Source organism: Chiloscyllium plagiosum, unplaced genomic scaffold (genome assembly GCF_037043375.1).
Source record: "Chiloscyllium plagiosum isolate Xiang-an unplaced genomic scaffold, Cpla_swu_hap1 HiC_scaffold_6, whole genome shotgun sequence".
Lineage (NCBI taxonomy): Eukaryota > Metazoa > Chordata > Chondrichthyes > Orectolobiformes > Hemiscylliidae > Chiloscyllium > Chiloscyllium plagiosum.
In genome coordinates this window covers 89,053,800-89,070,526 of record NW_028270144.1, presented here as the reverse complement: position 1 = coordinate 89,070,526, position 16,727 = coordinate 89,053,800, and the positions used below count along the sequence as shown (strand labels likewise).

Sequence of the window (16,727 nt, the reverse complement as noted above, 5' to 3'; positions counted from 1 at the left end):
CTGTAAACATTTTTTAATTGCTTTGGGTGGAGGACCATGGGAAAAAAAAGACTCTACAAACATTAAAAGGGTCAGTTTGATCAGTTAGCAAATATGTTAAAGAATTTTGCCAATAGCATTTGCTGATTGTGCTCTTTGACCTGTCCATGTTTAGTAGGAAATGTTGTCCCTCAAGCACTGCAATCAATTGTCTCTCTCAATGAAAAAAGATGCCTGAGATCTTGTATGGGCAACAGGCAATTGCTTTACCTATTTACCTGACAACCCAAATGTTTATTGATTATGTAACAGCAGCACATCATAAGAGATCTCAAGTACTGTATTGTTGTTAGTCTGTTGATTTATTGAAGAAATTATTTCTTTTTCTTCAGTTCAGTCACTTGGCTGTTTGGGGTAGTATATTGATGTGGTTGGCGTTTTTAGGAGTCTACTCAGCCATCTGGCCCACCATCCCGATTGCACCAGATATGCTTGGACAGGTAAGCAATAATGCTGCTTCTATGTAAAATTATATCGAATAAAAATGATAATGATACTAAACATTGGCACAATTATTTAAGATTTTGCGGTCTGGGCTGCATATATTCAAAATGCTGGTTAGCCCTACGTCTGTCGTAGGGAAAATGCTTAAATCTATAATTAAGGAAATTATAGCAGGGCTCTTGGAACATTTTAATGCAACTCGGCAATGTTAAAATTGTTCTGGGAAAAGGAAACACTTAAGAAGCTTGACACCGTCTGGGGAAAAAGCACTCACTTGACTGGCACCATATCCACAAATATTCACACCCTCCACCATTATGCTCAGTATAGCAGCAGTGTGTGCCATCTACTAGATGCACTGCAGAAATTCACAAAGTATCCTTTGACAGCATCTTCCAACCCATGGTCATTACTTCTGGAAAGAAAAGGGCAGCAGATATGTGGAATACCACCACTTGCACATTCACCTCTTTTCTGTACTGAACACTTAGTTGGCTTCAATCAGTATTAATGAATACACAAATTTGTTATTTCCTGCAATCCTACAGGGAGGTTTTATTCTGAGGCAATTATCTCTGAAAGAACCCAAAACAAGTGTGAACAATCCCACACACCTGACTGATGAGTCACCAGGATTTAAGTGATTCACCTCTTAAAGGGACATTGTCCCAACATGATCTATCCCTAATGTAATACATAATTGCCTTCAAGCCACTCAGCATCCAGATTTGGAAATGCATCACCATACCTTCAGTGTCTCTGGGTCAAACCCTGGAACTGCTTTCCTGATAGCATCGTAGGTCCACTTACACAAAACAGACTGTGGTGGTTCAAGAAGGCTCAGCAACAAACACAGCTCCAGCTGGCAACACACACATCCTGTGAATGAATTTTGAAAAATCATGCTTGTTTAATTTATCGAATAGAATAGAATTGAATACTGTCACATACTCAAATGAATACAGTGAAAAGTATACAAGTCATCTTAGCGCCATCTTAGTACAAAGGTCCCTAAGTACAGCTTGTGGAAAAATGGAAAAGTCAAAAAAGTGTAGCATTGCAGATTTAGAAATAAATTATAAAATGGGGAAAAAGTTTCAGAACAATGGTCGCTGACCCAATCCATGTTGGCACCAAGCCTCCTGTCCACAACAGGCTTGACTCCAGACCATGCCTGGCTTCACCTCAAGGTTCACAAGGCTGGGAGATCATTCTGGAATCACCTCAAGACCAGGAGGCCATGCCAGGCCCAGAGACTGCCACATGATGTCTAAAGACAACCATGCTGGGCCCCTGGGTTATTGCCGTGCTAGTCCAAGAGGACTCATGCTTGGCTTGCAGACTGGCATGCTGGGCCAAGAGACCACCATGCTGGGATGGGAGGCCACCACGCCAGGCCAACAGGAGGCAGCCCGCTTCTGTGGTGAAGCCAGGAGTTCTGAGGATGGAAAGACAGAGGCTGGGAGTTCCAAGGCCTTATTAAATGTCTTTGAGAAGATTTGAAAGAATATAGATAAAGGGGAACCAGTGGATGTATTGTGCTTAAGGCATTTGACAAGGCGGCACCCACTATAAGTTACTACTCAACGTAAGAGGTTATGAAGCAAGGGCTATTTACAAGCATAGAGGATGGATAGATATAAATAATTGGTTTTAAGTGATGTAGTGACCGATAAGATCATTGTGTTTGGGCTTACAATCCATAACAGTGGCTTGGGTGCAGAGACTGAAAGTAAGTTTGTTGACTTCAATGATATAAAGTAGATAGGAAAGTAAATTGTGGAGAGGGCATAAAGAGTCTGCAAAGGGATATAGGTGAGATGAGAGTAGCTGTGTTTGACATCAAGACTGCACTTTATCAAGTATGACATCGAGGAATCCTTATAAAAGTGCAGTCAATGGGAATCAAAGGAAATACTCTCTGCTGGTTGGAGTCATACCTGACACAAAGGAAGATGACTGTGCTTTTTGGAGGACTGTTTTCTCAGCCCCAGGACATATTTGCAGGAGTTCTTCAGGATAGTATCCTAGGCCCAACAATCTTCAGCTGCTTCATCAATGACCTTTTTTCCATCATAAAGTCAGAAGTGGGGAGATTCACCTATGATTGCTCAATGTTAAAGCACCATTCATGGCTCCTCAGGTCCCGAAGCAGTCTATAACCAAATACAATAATACCTGAACAATTTCTAGGTTTGGGATGACAATTGGCAACTAACATTTGCATCACATAATTGCCAGGAAATGACCATCTCCAATATGAGAGGATTTAATCATCGCTTTGGCCAATTTAAACAATCTAACCTTGACATTCATTGGCATTACCATTGCTGCATCCTGCATTCATCATTGACTGGAAACTGAATTGATCTAGCCACATAAATACATGGTATAAAAGAGGAAGGTGATGGCCTTGCTAATAATCCAGAGATCCAGGTAATGTTCTGGGGAAAACCAAATAACTGCAGATGCTGGAAACCAAACAAAAATAGAAATTGCTGGAAAAACTCAGCAGGTCTGGCAGCATCAGTGAAGAGAAAACAGTTTAATGTTTTGGGTCCAGTGACCATCTTCAGAACTGGTTTCTGTCCACAGGTGCAGCAGCTGTGGAGAGGAAACTCTGTTTTCTCTCCACAGATGCTGCCAGACCTGCTGAATCTTTCCAGCAATATCTATTTTCGTTTCAAATGTTCTGGGGATCTAGGTTTGAAATCCATGGCATTTGAATTCAACAAATAAATTGGAGTTATGGGTCTAGTTGTTTGGAACACCCACCTGGTTCATCCTTACCTGGTCTGGTCGCACCTAGAGTATAGTTGACATTGACCTGCTGTCTGGGCAATTGGGGATGGACAATAAATGCTGGCCCAGCTTAAAAAGCAAGAACAGGTCAGAATCTTGGAATCCTGCAGTGAGCAACTCACCACCTGAGTTGAAAAGCCTCTTCGCCCAAGTCAGGACTGTATGAGTACAGCTCCAACAACACTCTGGAAGCTTGAACCGTCAGGACAAAACAGCCCAAACTCTCAGACATCATTCTCCACACTACTGATGTTCAGTAGTAGCAGTATGTACAACTAATCAATGCACTGCAGAAGTTCATCAAGGCTATTTAGACAGCACCTTCCAAACCCATGACCACTTCCATCTAAAAGGATAAAAGCAAACTACTGCAGATGCTGAAAATCTGAAACAAGCACAGAAAATGCTAGTGAAACTCCCCTGTGGAGAGAGAAACAGAGTTAGCAGATTTCTGGTCTGGTATGACTTCAGAACAGTAATGAAAGCAAGCCAGCAAAGTTGAAGCAGGAGCACAATGTGGAATATGGTAGAAGTAAAGTGGAAGTCTCACGAGGAGTGCTAGCCATCCACCCAACGTCGTATGTTCCTATTCAATAACCTCTGGATCAAGAAAAGTGGTAAAATCATCTTACTCTACTGTCAAGGAAAATAAAATAGTCATGGATATTTAGAAAATTTGGAGATTGCTTTCCTGAAAATCTCTGAACATGGACTTTCAAAGTATAGTATTCTTGTTCATTTTAAACATTTTTACATTTAACAGTTAACAGATGTTTAATCTTAAAAACTAGCATTTGGATTTTCAACAAATCAACATACTTATTCAAGTGTTAACTTCTTGATTTCAGTTCACAAACCGCTGACCGTTACTGTGTATTAAGATATTCAAGGAAACAATCCAAGCATTTATTACTAAAATTTGTGCAGAAATTTCTGTCACGAAGCATAAATGCAATTCCCTCAGTAATCTCTCACCACCATACAGTAAAAACAGTTAGTAAGTGAACGGAATAGTGATTTTATTATTTATGGCATCGCTAGCCTAGTACACGCCTCTCACACAGAAATGCTGATTAAGGATGCAATATTATTTTACTGAATTATTTCTTTAGACCTATTTCTTTTTCTCCCTAAATAAAACAGGCAATAAAACAGTAGACCTTCGTTCTTGTCATCAGCCTTATGTTCACAATGGGAAGTTGTTTTGGGATTTTTTTTCATTTCAGGACCAATATTATACAATCCATAATGAAAGGAAATTCCATCGTTCAGATTTAACATTACAAATTAGATTAATAAGATTAGCAGTGAGGTTATGAAAACTCACCAATATTAAAGGTTAATTGGGAAGTAATTTCCAGTATATGCAATAGTGCTGTTAAACAACAAGATTAGGAAAAAAAACAAAGCAACTGCAGTTGCTGTAAATCAGAAAGAAAAACAGAAATTGCTGCAAGAGGTCAGCAGTCTGGCAGCACATGTGCAGAGAATTCAGTTAATGTTTCTGGTGAAGTGACCCTTCCTCAGAACATTAGACATTCCTCAGAAGATTAGAAAGTTGTCACAGTTGCCCTAATTCTCCAAAAGCCTTGCCATACTAAAAGGCATCAGGTAGGAGGCTGGAAGAACACAGCAAGCCAGGCAGCATCAGGAGGTGGAGAAGTTGACATTTCAGAACTAAGGGTGGATGTAGGGGAGGCTGCAGATAAAGGGGGTTGTGGGGGTGGGGGGGGTGAAGTGGGGATAGGTGAAAACAGATAGAGGGTACAACCTGGTTGGTCACTGGGAGAAATGAATCCGGTTGGTGGCAGAGAGAAGTGGAAGGGAGGGGGATGGGCTGAGAAAGGAGTCAGGGGATGGAAAAGGAGGTTATTTGAAATTAGAGAACTCAATGTTGAGTCCTCTGGGCTGTAGGCCACCCCAGGCACAAGATGAGGCGTTGTTCCTCCAATTTGCGGTTTGGTTCGTTGTGACAATGGAGGAGGCCAAGGATGGTCATGTCGGAAAGGGAGTGGGAAGGGGAATTAAAATGGGCAGTGACTGGGAGGTCCGGTCGGCTCCAGTGGACCAGACTGAAGTGCTCAGCGAACCGTTCCCTAAGTTCACTTTTGGTCTCCCCGATGTAGAGAAGACCACATTGAGAGCACCTGATGCAGTAAATAGGTTGGAAGAGAGGCAGGTGAACCTCTGTCTCAACTGGAAGGACTGTTTGGGGCCCTGGATGGTGGTGAGGGGGGTGGTGTACCAACTGGTTTTGCATCTTTTCTGGTTACAGGGGAAGGTACCTAGGATTCTATGGAGATGGTGGGGTGAGTGATGCAAACTCAGGACTGTCGAAGGGAACGGTCCTTGTGGACAGCAGAGAGGAGTGGGAAAGGAAGATATTCTTGGTGGTGGAGTCTAGTTGGAGTTGGCAGAAGTATTTACAAATGATGCGTTCAATGCGGAGACTGGTGTGGCTATAGGTGAGGACCCGGGGTCTCTGTCTTTATTGCGTTGTGGGGTGGATTAAAGCAGTGGAACAGGGAATGGAGGTTGTGCAGTGGAGGGCTGTCCAAATGACAGAGGGAGGAAAAGCCCATTGTTTGAAATAGGTAGACATCTGGGATGCTTGGAAGTGGAATGTCTCCTCGTCCAATGCGGTGGAGGGAGAATGGGATGGAGTTCTTGCAGGATACTACGTGGAAGGAGGTGTAGTCCAGGTAGTTATGGGAGTCTGTGGGTTTGTAGTAAATATCTGTCTGGAGACTGTCACCAGAGATGGATGGGTGCAGGATACTGCACCGACGCAGTCATCGATATAACGATAGAACAGTTGGGGCACAGTGCCTGTGTAGGTACTGAAGAGGGACTGTTCGACGTAGCTGACAAATGGGCAGGTCTAACAGGGGCCCATCCAGGTACTCATGGCCACCCCCTGGATTTGGAGGAAATGGGAGGGGTTAAAAGTTGTTGAGAGTGAGGACCAGTTCGGTGAGGCGGAGGAGAGTATTGGTAGTGGAAGACTACCTTCTGCAAGGACCATTCCCTTCCCAGCCCCTCCCCCTCCCATTCCTGTTACCAGTTGGACTCATTCCTCCCATTGACCAACCACGTCATACCCTCTACCTTTCTTTACCTATCCACATTTCACCACCCTGCACCTGCTGCCCCCTTTATCTGCAGCTCTCCTCTCACCTTCCCCCAGTCCTGAAGAAGGGTTACACCTGAAACGTCGACTTCTCCACCTCCTGATCTGCCTGGCTTGCTATGTTATTCCAGCCTCCTGCCTGTCTACTTTAGATTCCAGCATCTGTAGTTTCTTTTTGTCTCATACAAAAAGACGTGTCATTCAGACGCCTGAAATACATGAAGTTGCTGTATTTGTGCACCATAAATCCACCAAACGCACAAAATAATCCATTCTAAGTTTAAATGAATTACATAATAGATCTTAATTACTGCCAAACCGCCTCTCTGAAAAATTATTTTGACAAGCCTAGAACCGAATTCCTTCAAATGATGTATGTTGTTGGAGATTTTTTAATCGAGATAAAATTTAAAGGAACTTTTTTAACTTTTCTTTCCGTGTCTTATCCATCTCTCTTAATCCCATGTTTCTTTCATTCTCCACTTTGCTTGCCATAAATGATTTCATTATTACATATTCTGACTTAGACATCCTGAAGTAAATTCTGTATGAAAGGCCATGCAGTTGCCTTCCCTGCTCTCTCAGCTACCAGATACCCTGTAGAGGGTGCTAGGCTGTGTTGGATTCTTAATGACTATAATTTGCCATGGAAAAGCATGTATAATATTTTTGGACAGCTGTAAACATGGAGAATAGTCAGTGCCATTTGTTTCTGATTGCAAAACCTTGGATTAGTTACTAAAATCTCCTTTTCATTCTAATTGGCGGAGGTTATGTAGTTAGAAGTGACGGAGCCAGAAAGTGAGTGAGAATACAAAGTAAGATATCATTTTTAAAATTTTATGTATGTTTTTTGAAAATTTTATATCATTTTATTTGTGTTTGCGGATTGTTCAAGTGCCACTGTAGACCCTGTAGCAAACACTTTGGTACTATCAATATCCTCAGGCTGTTTGTATTGTTAAGTATTATTTTTAGTAATTGCTGGAAATGGTGGTAGCAAATTTGTTGTACTTATGACTACAGGTGATTTCTGCTGTCTTGGAATATATGCCATTGTTCATTTGTGGGAGGAAAAATTTGATTATTACAGTTAAAATTCATGCCCAGCACAGTGGCTCAATGGTTAGCACTGCTACCTCACAGCACCAAGGACTCAGGTTCGATTCCAACCTCAGGTGACTGTCTGTGTGGAATTTACATATTCTCCGTGTCTGCATGGGTTTCATCCCACATTGCAAAGAGATGCAGGTTAGATGAATTAGTTTTGCTAAATTGTCCAGGAATGTGCAAGCTCGATGGATTACCATGGGAATGGCAGGATTACAGGTAAGGGGCTTGGTCTGGATGGGATGCTCTTTGGAGAGTGGTGTGGACTTGTTGGGCCGAATGGCCTGTTTCCACACACTAGGAATTCTATGATTATTGTTATTTTCAATCCGCAGTACATTTGGTAGTCCCTGGATAGAACTATACAACGTCTAGTCTTTTAAATGCATATTTTGGTGGTGATTTTCTTTTTCATAAAGGATTATGGAATTGAATGAAGCACAGATCCAAGTATTCTTTTCATTCAGGACAGTAAAGTTCCTACTTGGAGAAGAATCCCCTTCTAAACAGATCCACCATATAAGTATATAATTTGCAGCAAATATAAATAGCAATGGACGCTGATTATATGATCTTCTTTCCACCAACAACTCATAGTAATGAACTGAGGTTTGACAAATTCTATATGGCAGTCAGCAACCATAGTACCGGATCTACAATATACAAAGGAATGTTTAGCATGTTTCATCGTTGAAATAATATGATTTTTCCTTATATACCTAAAGAATTCAAGTCCTTGGCAAGCAGAGATCACTTTTTACTGCTGTTGTGAAATCAACAAATTGCATTTACATAGTGCCCTTACTGTGAAACATCCCAAGGCACTTCACAAGGCATTATATAGCAAGTTTTGATGGTTATGACAAATTTGATTGCAATGCACAGGAAACGAATGCAGTCGCATAAGATCTTTCACAGATATTGAGAAAGCCACAGCAGTAGAAGTGTAAGTCGTACTTACAACTTTCTTTGGCAGCTTTCTATCCTGTTCACAGCCTGGAATCAGTTTCAGCATACTTACCTCAGAGTCCAGAGGTCATAGATTCAAGTCCCATACCAGAGATCTGATAATTTAGACTGACCATAGAATCTCTACAATGCAGAAAGAGGTCATTCGAAGATCAGTCATCCCTGTTTGAAAGTGTGGATGTTCAACAAGATTAAGATTGGGCTAACCCTTCTATGATTGAATAACCTACCCCCACTCTCAATCTGCATTTATTAGTGAAGAATATGCACCTTAACATGGTTCTGTTGGGTGACCCTGGAGCAATACCACACACAAGTCACTATTTTCAGCAAAGAAGAAGAAAGTTAGCAAAAAAAATGTTTCTGCTCAGCATTCATGATGTTTGCAACATCCATGAAATAGCAAAACTAAAGCTCTCTGATTAAATATGCTCTAATGCAGTGCTATATTCAGTGCCTAAATGGAGCTGGTCCCAAACATTGGTTTATAGTTTGTGCTGTCTTTCTTACAGAGGAAATAACATCATTTCAGCTGTTGTTCCTATTCAGTCAAATGGCCTTACAGTGAGTGGCTGTAGCATGCATTACAGGTTATATATCAGCAATGCTTCTTGAAAAGTAAGCCAATGTACAGCTACAGTAGCTCTACACCAATGAGTACTTTGGCCTAAGTCATTCAGTGCCTTATTTTTTAAAATACTAATTCAAACATATTATAAGCAACATGTCAGTATGGCTTTTAATTTTTGAAAAAAACATAACCTATCTGTATTTGAATTAAAACATTCATAAAGAACGTGCAAGTTAAATTTCACCAAGTCTTTGCTGATCTATTACCATAAATATCATGCAAGACAACAGAATAACCCACATTATGAACAGAAATTAGAAACTCCAAGTCTGAAGGTAGCCAGAATATGGAACAAACCTGATGTAAGCCCAGTAGAAGTTAAACCCACATGTGACAGATTGGATTTCTTTATGGGTAGGAGTAGAGAAAAAAGCATAGGCCATCCAGTTTATAGAGTTAGTTCTGTTACTCTAGATTATAACTGATCATCTCCTCAATGTCATTTTCCCACATTCTTTCCATAATCTTTCCATTCTTTCTTTGGGGCAGCACGATGGCACAGCGGTATGCACTGCTGGCTCACATCCCTAGGGACCCAGGTTTAATGTGTAGAGTTTGCACATTCTCCCCGTGTCTGCTTGGGTTTCCTCCGGGTGCTCTGGTTTCCTCCCACAATCAAAAGACGTGCAGGTTAGGTAAATTGGCCGTGCTAAATTGCCCATAGTGATCAGGGATGTATACGTTAGGTTGAAACTTTATTGCTGGAACAGCACAGCAGGTCAGGCAGCATCCAGGGAACAGGAGATTCGACGTTTCGGGCACAGGCCCTACGTTAGGTGCCTGAGTCAGGGGAAAAGGTAGGGGAATGGGTCTGGGTGGGATACTCTTCGGAGGGTCGGTGCGGACTTGTTGAGCCAAAGGGCCTGTTTCCACACAGTAGGTATTCTATTATTCTAATAACCATTCAACCCATTATTCTCTGGAAACCTATCGATTTTTGTCTTGAATCTCCTCAGTGATTGAACTTTCACCCTCTAGGGTAGAGAATTTCAAAGATTAATGTCCCGTTAAGTGAAGAAATTTCTCCCCATCTCACTCTTAAATGGCCTAGCCCCTATTCTGAGATTGTATTCTCTGATTTTAGAGTCATCAATCAGGGAGAACTCCCTATTTGAATCCACCCTCTCATGCCCTGTAAGAATTTTAAAAATTTCAATGAAATCACATCTTATTCTTTGAGACTTGAAAGAATGCACGCTCAATTTTATCAGTTTCTCCTCATAAAATAATCTCAGAGATTAATCTACATAATAAAACAAAGAAGTGCGGATGCTGGAGATGTGAAACAAAAACAGAAATTGCTGGAGAAAATCTGCAGGTCTGGCAGCAACTGTGCAGAGAAAGCAGAGTTGACATTTCAAGAATAGTGACTCTTGATGAAACTCTGCTTTCTCTCTACAGATGCTGCCAGATCTGCAGATTTTCTCTAGCAATTTCTGTTTTTGTATTAATCTGGTCAACTTTTGTTCCACTGTCTCTATGCCAAGCATATTCTTCCTTAGATAATGAATCCAAAACTGTTCAGGATACTTCAGGTGAAGTCTCTATACAACTGCAGCTAAACATCTTCTATTCTGTATTCCAGTCCCTTGTGATATAGGCCAACCCATCATTTGCCTACTGCACCAACAGGATAGCTTTTAGTGACTCATGGATCCTTTTGAACATCCTCACTCCAATCACTCACTATTTGAGAAATACTCTTTTTTTTCTCTCTCTCTACCAAAGTGAATAACTTCACACTCATTTGCATTACTTTTCATTGGCCATGATCTAGCCCATTCATTTATCCTTTCCAAGTCTTCTGGAAACCACTTTGAACCTCACTATAACTTGCATTTGGTGTCATCAGCAAATTTGGAAATATTACAATTGGTCCTGTATCCAAATAATTTACATAAACTATGAAGCTAGCAATGATCTTTGTGATAACCAACTGGTAATGGCCTGCTATCTTGAGAATAATTATTTATCTCTATGCGTTGCTTTCTGTCTATTAACCAATTCTCAATCCATTCTAGTATATTTCCCCCTAATTCCATGCACACTCGTTTCATTTCTTCACCTGAGATGTCGTCAAAAGCCTTTGAAAATCCAAAGACACTGCATCCACCGATGCTCCTCTGTCTGTACTAAAGTAACATCTTCAAATCCAATTTTGTCAAACGTGATCCCTTTTCATAAATCCATATTGACTCTGTCTAATTTTATCATACTTTCTAAATCTTCAGTTATCAAATCATTTATAATATGGTCACATAATTTTCACTATTACAAATTAATATGTTAAATTAAATTAATATGGAGTTCACCAATCTCCTTTTTTTCCCCCTTTTTAAATAATGGGCTTACATTTGCTACTTTACAGTTATTAGGAATTTTTCCAGAATCTGTAGAATTTTGAAACATAATCACCAATGCATCCACTATCTCTACTACTATTTCTTTCATCTCTGATGAAGGCCATCTGGTCCAGGAGAATGATCAACTCTCAATCTAGCTAACTTTTCAAGTATTACTTCTTTATTAATAGTAATTTATTTTATCTCTTTACTAACACAAATTCCTTGGTTACCTAGAAATTATGGAGATTTTCTGTATCATTCTCTGTGAAGAAAGATGCAAAGTGACTGTTGAGTTTTTCTGCCATTTCCTTGTTTTCATCTCGAAGTTCTCCTATTCCCCACTTGTAATGGGCCTAAATTTATCCTTGCTCATTTTTTTTCTTTAACATATCAAATAGAAGCTTGCACAGGCTGGTTTTATCTTCCTCACTAACTTACATTCATATTCTCCTCCAATCAGTTTCTTGGCCCCCTCTTGTCATAAATTGCTCCAATCCTTAGGCTTGCCGTTATTCATGCATGTTCTTATAAGAGAACTTCAATCAAAACATCAAGATATAGAACTGAGTGGAGCTAAAAGCAAGAAGGAACAAACATTAGTGAGAGTTGATTGCAGAAATCTGAATACCAAGATATTTCACAAACATCATCATCTGATCCTTATACAGTCTCCTCACCAAAGCACACATAAAACTTAATTCAACTAAATAACACTATTGTTTCAAAATGTACTAACTTAAATTCTAAAAGTTACATTTCTGTTGTGCCTTTCCTATTTTCAGTACTACCAAAGCAGTTATGAAATATATATATATATATATATATATATATATCATAATGTTGTAGCACAAGCAAAGTCACAAGAAGCAATGAGACAAATTACTAGATAATGATCTTGTTTGGGGAACACATTTGGCCAGTTTACCAGGAGAACTCTATTTCAGTTTGAATAGAGTCATGGAATTTTTTATGACCAACCAGGAGGGCAGAAGGCTTTCAGTTCAAAATATTGTTAAAGACACAGCTCCTCAATATAACATCCCTTAGTATTACACTGAATCACCAATCTCTATTTCATGTTCAGATTTCTGGAATGGGATCTCAATCCATAACCTACAGACTCGGAGACAAAAGTATTAATACTGATCCTAGGCTGACATCTGGTCTAGAAATTATACGTCATGGTACCTATTGCCATATTCAATCCAATGCATTTCAGGGACCAACATCCTATACTTCAAAGATGCCATAAAGAAACCTTATACAGAGGAAAATCAATTCCAGGTATCTGAATTGGCCACCTAAATCAGATATTAACATCTCAGTGGCATTGCATTTTTTTCAGAATGCTTTAGAAAATTTTAGTTTCCCTGAGCTGGTGCCAAGTCTGGCTTTGCTTGCTTGAATGTAGTGTAGTATGTGCCTGGAATAAAACTAAAGTAGAAAAAATGTTTTAAATTTTGACATAGCATAAGAAAATTTGGGAATGTTCTTCCCAGTTCAACAGAACACTGGAGAGCCCATAACCAGCCACTCCAAGTGCGAAGCATGAGTAATTTTAAATAAATCCCCACTCTATTTTCAAAGAGTGTGTTCCAGAAATTCCTTTTTAAAACTAAAGAGAAAGGAAATTGTTTGGTCATAGAAAACTTTATTGGTGCTGAAAAAGGGCGCATTTTGTTGAAGTTTTTCAGCTTGCATTCATCAGGACATTTCGCAAAAATACAAATTCAGAGGAAAGACTGACATTTCTACTACATGAGGTGAGAGTACTGATTTGCCAATCTATCAGCACTATCCTCTCATGCAGTATAAATTTTAATTTTCCCCTTGAATTTCTTCTTTAAAATTCCTCGGGAGAACAAGAAAACGTTTCGACAGAATTTCCCTTTCAGTACTACTCAAAAGATTAAATTTACTCTGAAGCAAATGTTCATCTGAGTCAAATTTCTTCATTGTATCTGGCTGCTGTGGGATCTCTTGAAACAAACAATGGAGAGCTAACCAGCACACTCTTTGTCGTCTGTTGTGGCTGAAGCTTTTAACTGATCATTGAAACTTATAACAGACCTACCCCAGAACAGCTGTCCTGTTGGTTTTTGAAGAATCTGAGAGTTTGGAGTGGATCTTTGAATCATTAGCTAACCTATAAGATATGCAATCTGATCCTTCTGCTGCAGTTACATAAAGCTTCAAGAAGCTTCTACTACCATTCACTTCCCCAACCAATGTCAGCTTAACTTTTAACTGGCCTTAAGATAGCTGATTAGAGAACTGCCATGTGGAGAAAGGAAAGCAAAAGCCGTCATATGCAAAAAACATTTCCCGAGCCAAATTACTCTCATTAATTCAATTTGTGTCAGAAATCCATGTAAATAAATCCTGACAGCTGCAGCAGGTTTCATTTCAAAAGGGCTTTGACAGGAATGTGGGGACCAGCAAATCATAAAATCTGCCTGTGCAGAGTGAACCATTTGCTATGCAAGGAGGGAGGAAAAGATACTCACTGCAGTGGAACGTTGTTTTTTGATGACCTACCAAAGTGAGACTGGTACGTGCTTCAGGAATCTGTGTTAGCCCTTAGAAAAAAAGCTGATGTCTTATGTGGAGATGTGCTGAACAGCTGGTACATTTTAAGGCTTGTCCACACTTTGGAAATTCCAGCCATCCCATACCTAATGCAGTTGCTGAATATTGAGGTTTAGGATCTGCTGGCTCCAAGTCTCCTGAGAATTTTGCTTTGCATAGCTTATTGTTTCTAGACCTAATGAAGCAAATTTTCTTAAAACTTCCTTTCATCATTCTTAAGCTGTAAATTGACTCAAGTAATTTTCCAAAGCTGGTCAGTCAGAGAGGGGAATTTTAGAAGATTTTTAATGTTAACTTTGTAACTGTGAACACAATATCAATATACATTTGTTATATAATTTGTGGCTTTCTTTTTAGTGATGTTGTCTGTCTTATTATCATGTGTTATTAATATGATCTAAATTACCTTAATCAGATTCCAGAGTTAGCTGGCAGGATGTTAGGTTCACTTTGTTTCACTTGTATTTGAGACCTGTGCTAAATTCTTGAGATTGTGCAGAAAAAGGCCACTAAACCTTTTGCAATTGCTTTGTGACGGTTTCTCACGGTTTTTCAAGTGATACAAATGGAAACACTTTGACTACCATATTCTGAAAACATCCCTGTTTATAATCACTGGATTTAAGAACATGATCAGGTTGTCAAACAAGGCTTGATAAAATTAGTGATCACCTTATACAAACACCCAAATTTTAAGTTAGTTTGTTATCAATGTAAAAAAATGTAATTTTGTTTAACTTTTTTATGTAATATGTGCACAATGATTCATGACTATTGATTCCACTGAACTGTTCCACTCAGAAAATGTGAAATCTTTGATAGTTTAATGTTTAAAAATGATAGTTGTGACAGGTAGCAAATAGGAACTGATTGTGGAAACATATGTTACATTTTGGAGTCAAAATGCTCCTAAATTACTGAAATTAATCTTTAACATGTAGATTTAATATGTAACAGTACTTAATCCCCAGAGTAGCATTGGAACCCATTTAACTTCAATCTGAACGTAGTTTCTGACTCTTAAGATAAAAATCAGTAACTTTACTATGGAGAAATTCATTGTATTGTGAGGGGTCTGAGCAATCTATATAAAAGGAGCAAGTGATGGTAGCATTTGCACCTTTTTTTAGTCCTGGTGAATCTATTTAGCTGCATTTGGTTGATGTAGTGCTCCTTGTACTGCCAAAGGGACCACTGCAAGAGGTTGGGGTAAAGGTCACCGTAAAAACATAATCCCAAATAAACTGAAGAAATGTAAGACTTTACAGAAAAAAATTACAAATGTATAATGCCATACGTTTTGGAGAAAAGGAATTTCATAATTTGTACTTCACTGCCAAATAACTATGCACCTCACAAACAAATGCTCTTTACTGGAGGTTACTATATTCTCTTGCGCAAGCCTGATGTTTCAGCCCAGTATTTCCAGGAATAGTGGAAAGAAAATGACAAGGCTGGACACCATTCAGTACTACTTTCTGGATTAGTGGTGCTGGAAAAGCACAGCAATTCAGGCAGCATCCGAGGACAGGCAAAATCCGAGGACAGGCAAAATCGACGTTTCGGGCAAAAGCCCTTCATCAGGAATAAAAAAACTCTTTTTACCATTCAGTACTACATCATTATATATACTTATAATCTTTTTCTTTCCCTTTCTGCCTAGTAACCAGTCAGGAAAGCTAGGGGTAGGAGGCCACAGCTGAAAACTTTGGAAAAAGCACCCAAAAAGGATGTGGTGATGGGGAGAAATGGTGGGATTGGCTTTGTGAAATGCTGATGCAGGGAAGTCAAACATCATGGAATGAAGAAAGAGATCAAGAGATCAGAGAAGGGAAAGTCAGTAACTGGGAGGGAGTCATTCTTTGGGGTGGGGGTGTGTGTTGTCTTTACAAGAGGTGGTCATCAAGAGAAAGAGGTCAGTCAATGCAGGAGGCAATTTGACAGTGGTGTGTATGTTTGTGGAGGGGTCTGGGGTTAAGGTGGTTTACATCTAGGGGTGAGTATGACATGGTGGGCACAGGGGTCCTGCAATCACAGTGGGGTGAGAAAAAGGCTGTAATGTCTCAGGGACAGCCAAAGGCTGCCTTGGTAGAGATGGAAAGAACACTGTTGCTCATCCTGTATTTCTCATCACAAGGGGCGGCACAGTGACTCAGTGGTTAGCACTGCTGCCTCACAGCAACAGGGTCCCAGGTTCGATTTCAGCCTCGGTCGACTGTCTGTGTGGAGTTTGCACATACTCTCTGTGTCTGTGTGGATGCTCCGGTTTCCTCCCACAGTCCAAAGATGTGCAGGTCAGGTGAATTGGCCGTGCTAAATTGCCCATAGTGTTAGGTGCAGTAGTAAGAGGGAAATGGGTCTAGGTGGGTTACTCCTCAGTGGGTCAGTGTGGACTGGTTGGGCCGAATGGCCTGTTTTCACACTGTAGGGAATCTAGTCTAATCTAATCTAATCTTGAGCAGTAATTAGATCTTCCAATCTGATAAAATAGTACCTTGTTTGTCCTTGGGAAATATCAAAGCATTTCACAGCCAATGGGATACTTTTGAAGCACAGTCCTTGTTGTTTTCAACCAAGATAGCTAATTTATACTGTGAAAAGCAATAGCTGCTACTAACCCCACATTTTGTGATATAGCAAATGAAGTATGTTTTGAAGTGTAGTCACT

The 16,727-nt window shown here is 39.9% G+C and overlaps 1 protein-coding gene across 4 annotated transcripts in view; it reads left to right on the top strand.

The window, feature by feature from the left end:
- Positions 1–16,727, top strand: part of atp8a2 (ATPase phospholipid transporting 8A2) — a 573,039-nt gene that overhangs the window by 504,384 nt on the left and 51,928 nt on the right. For all 4 annotated transcript variants that reach the window (XM_087988186.1, XM_043691978.2, XM_043691979.2 and 1 more), the window contains one exon: positions 372–479. In XM_087988186.1, the coding sequence (XP_087844312.1) occupies positions 372–479 (108 nt within the window). The remainder of the gene's footprint in view (positions 1–371; positions 480–16,727) is intronic.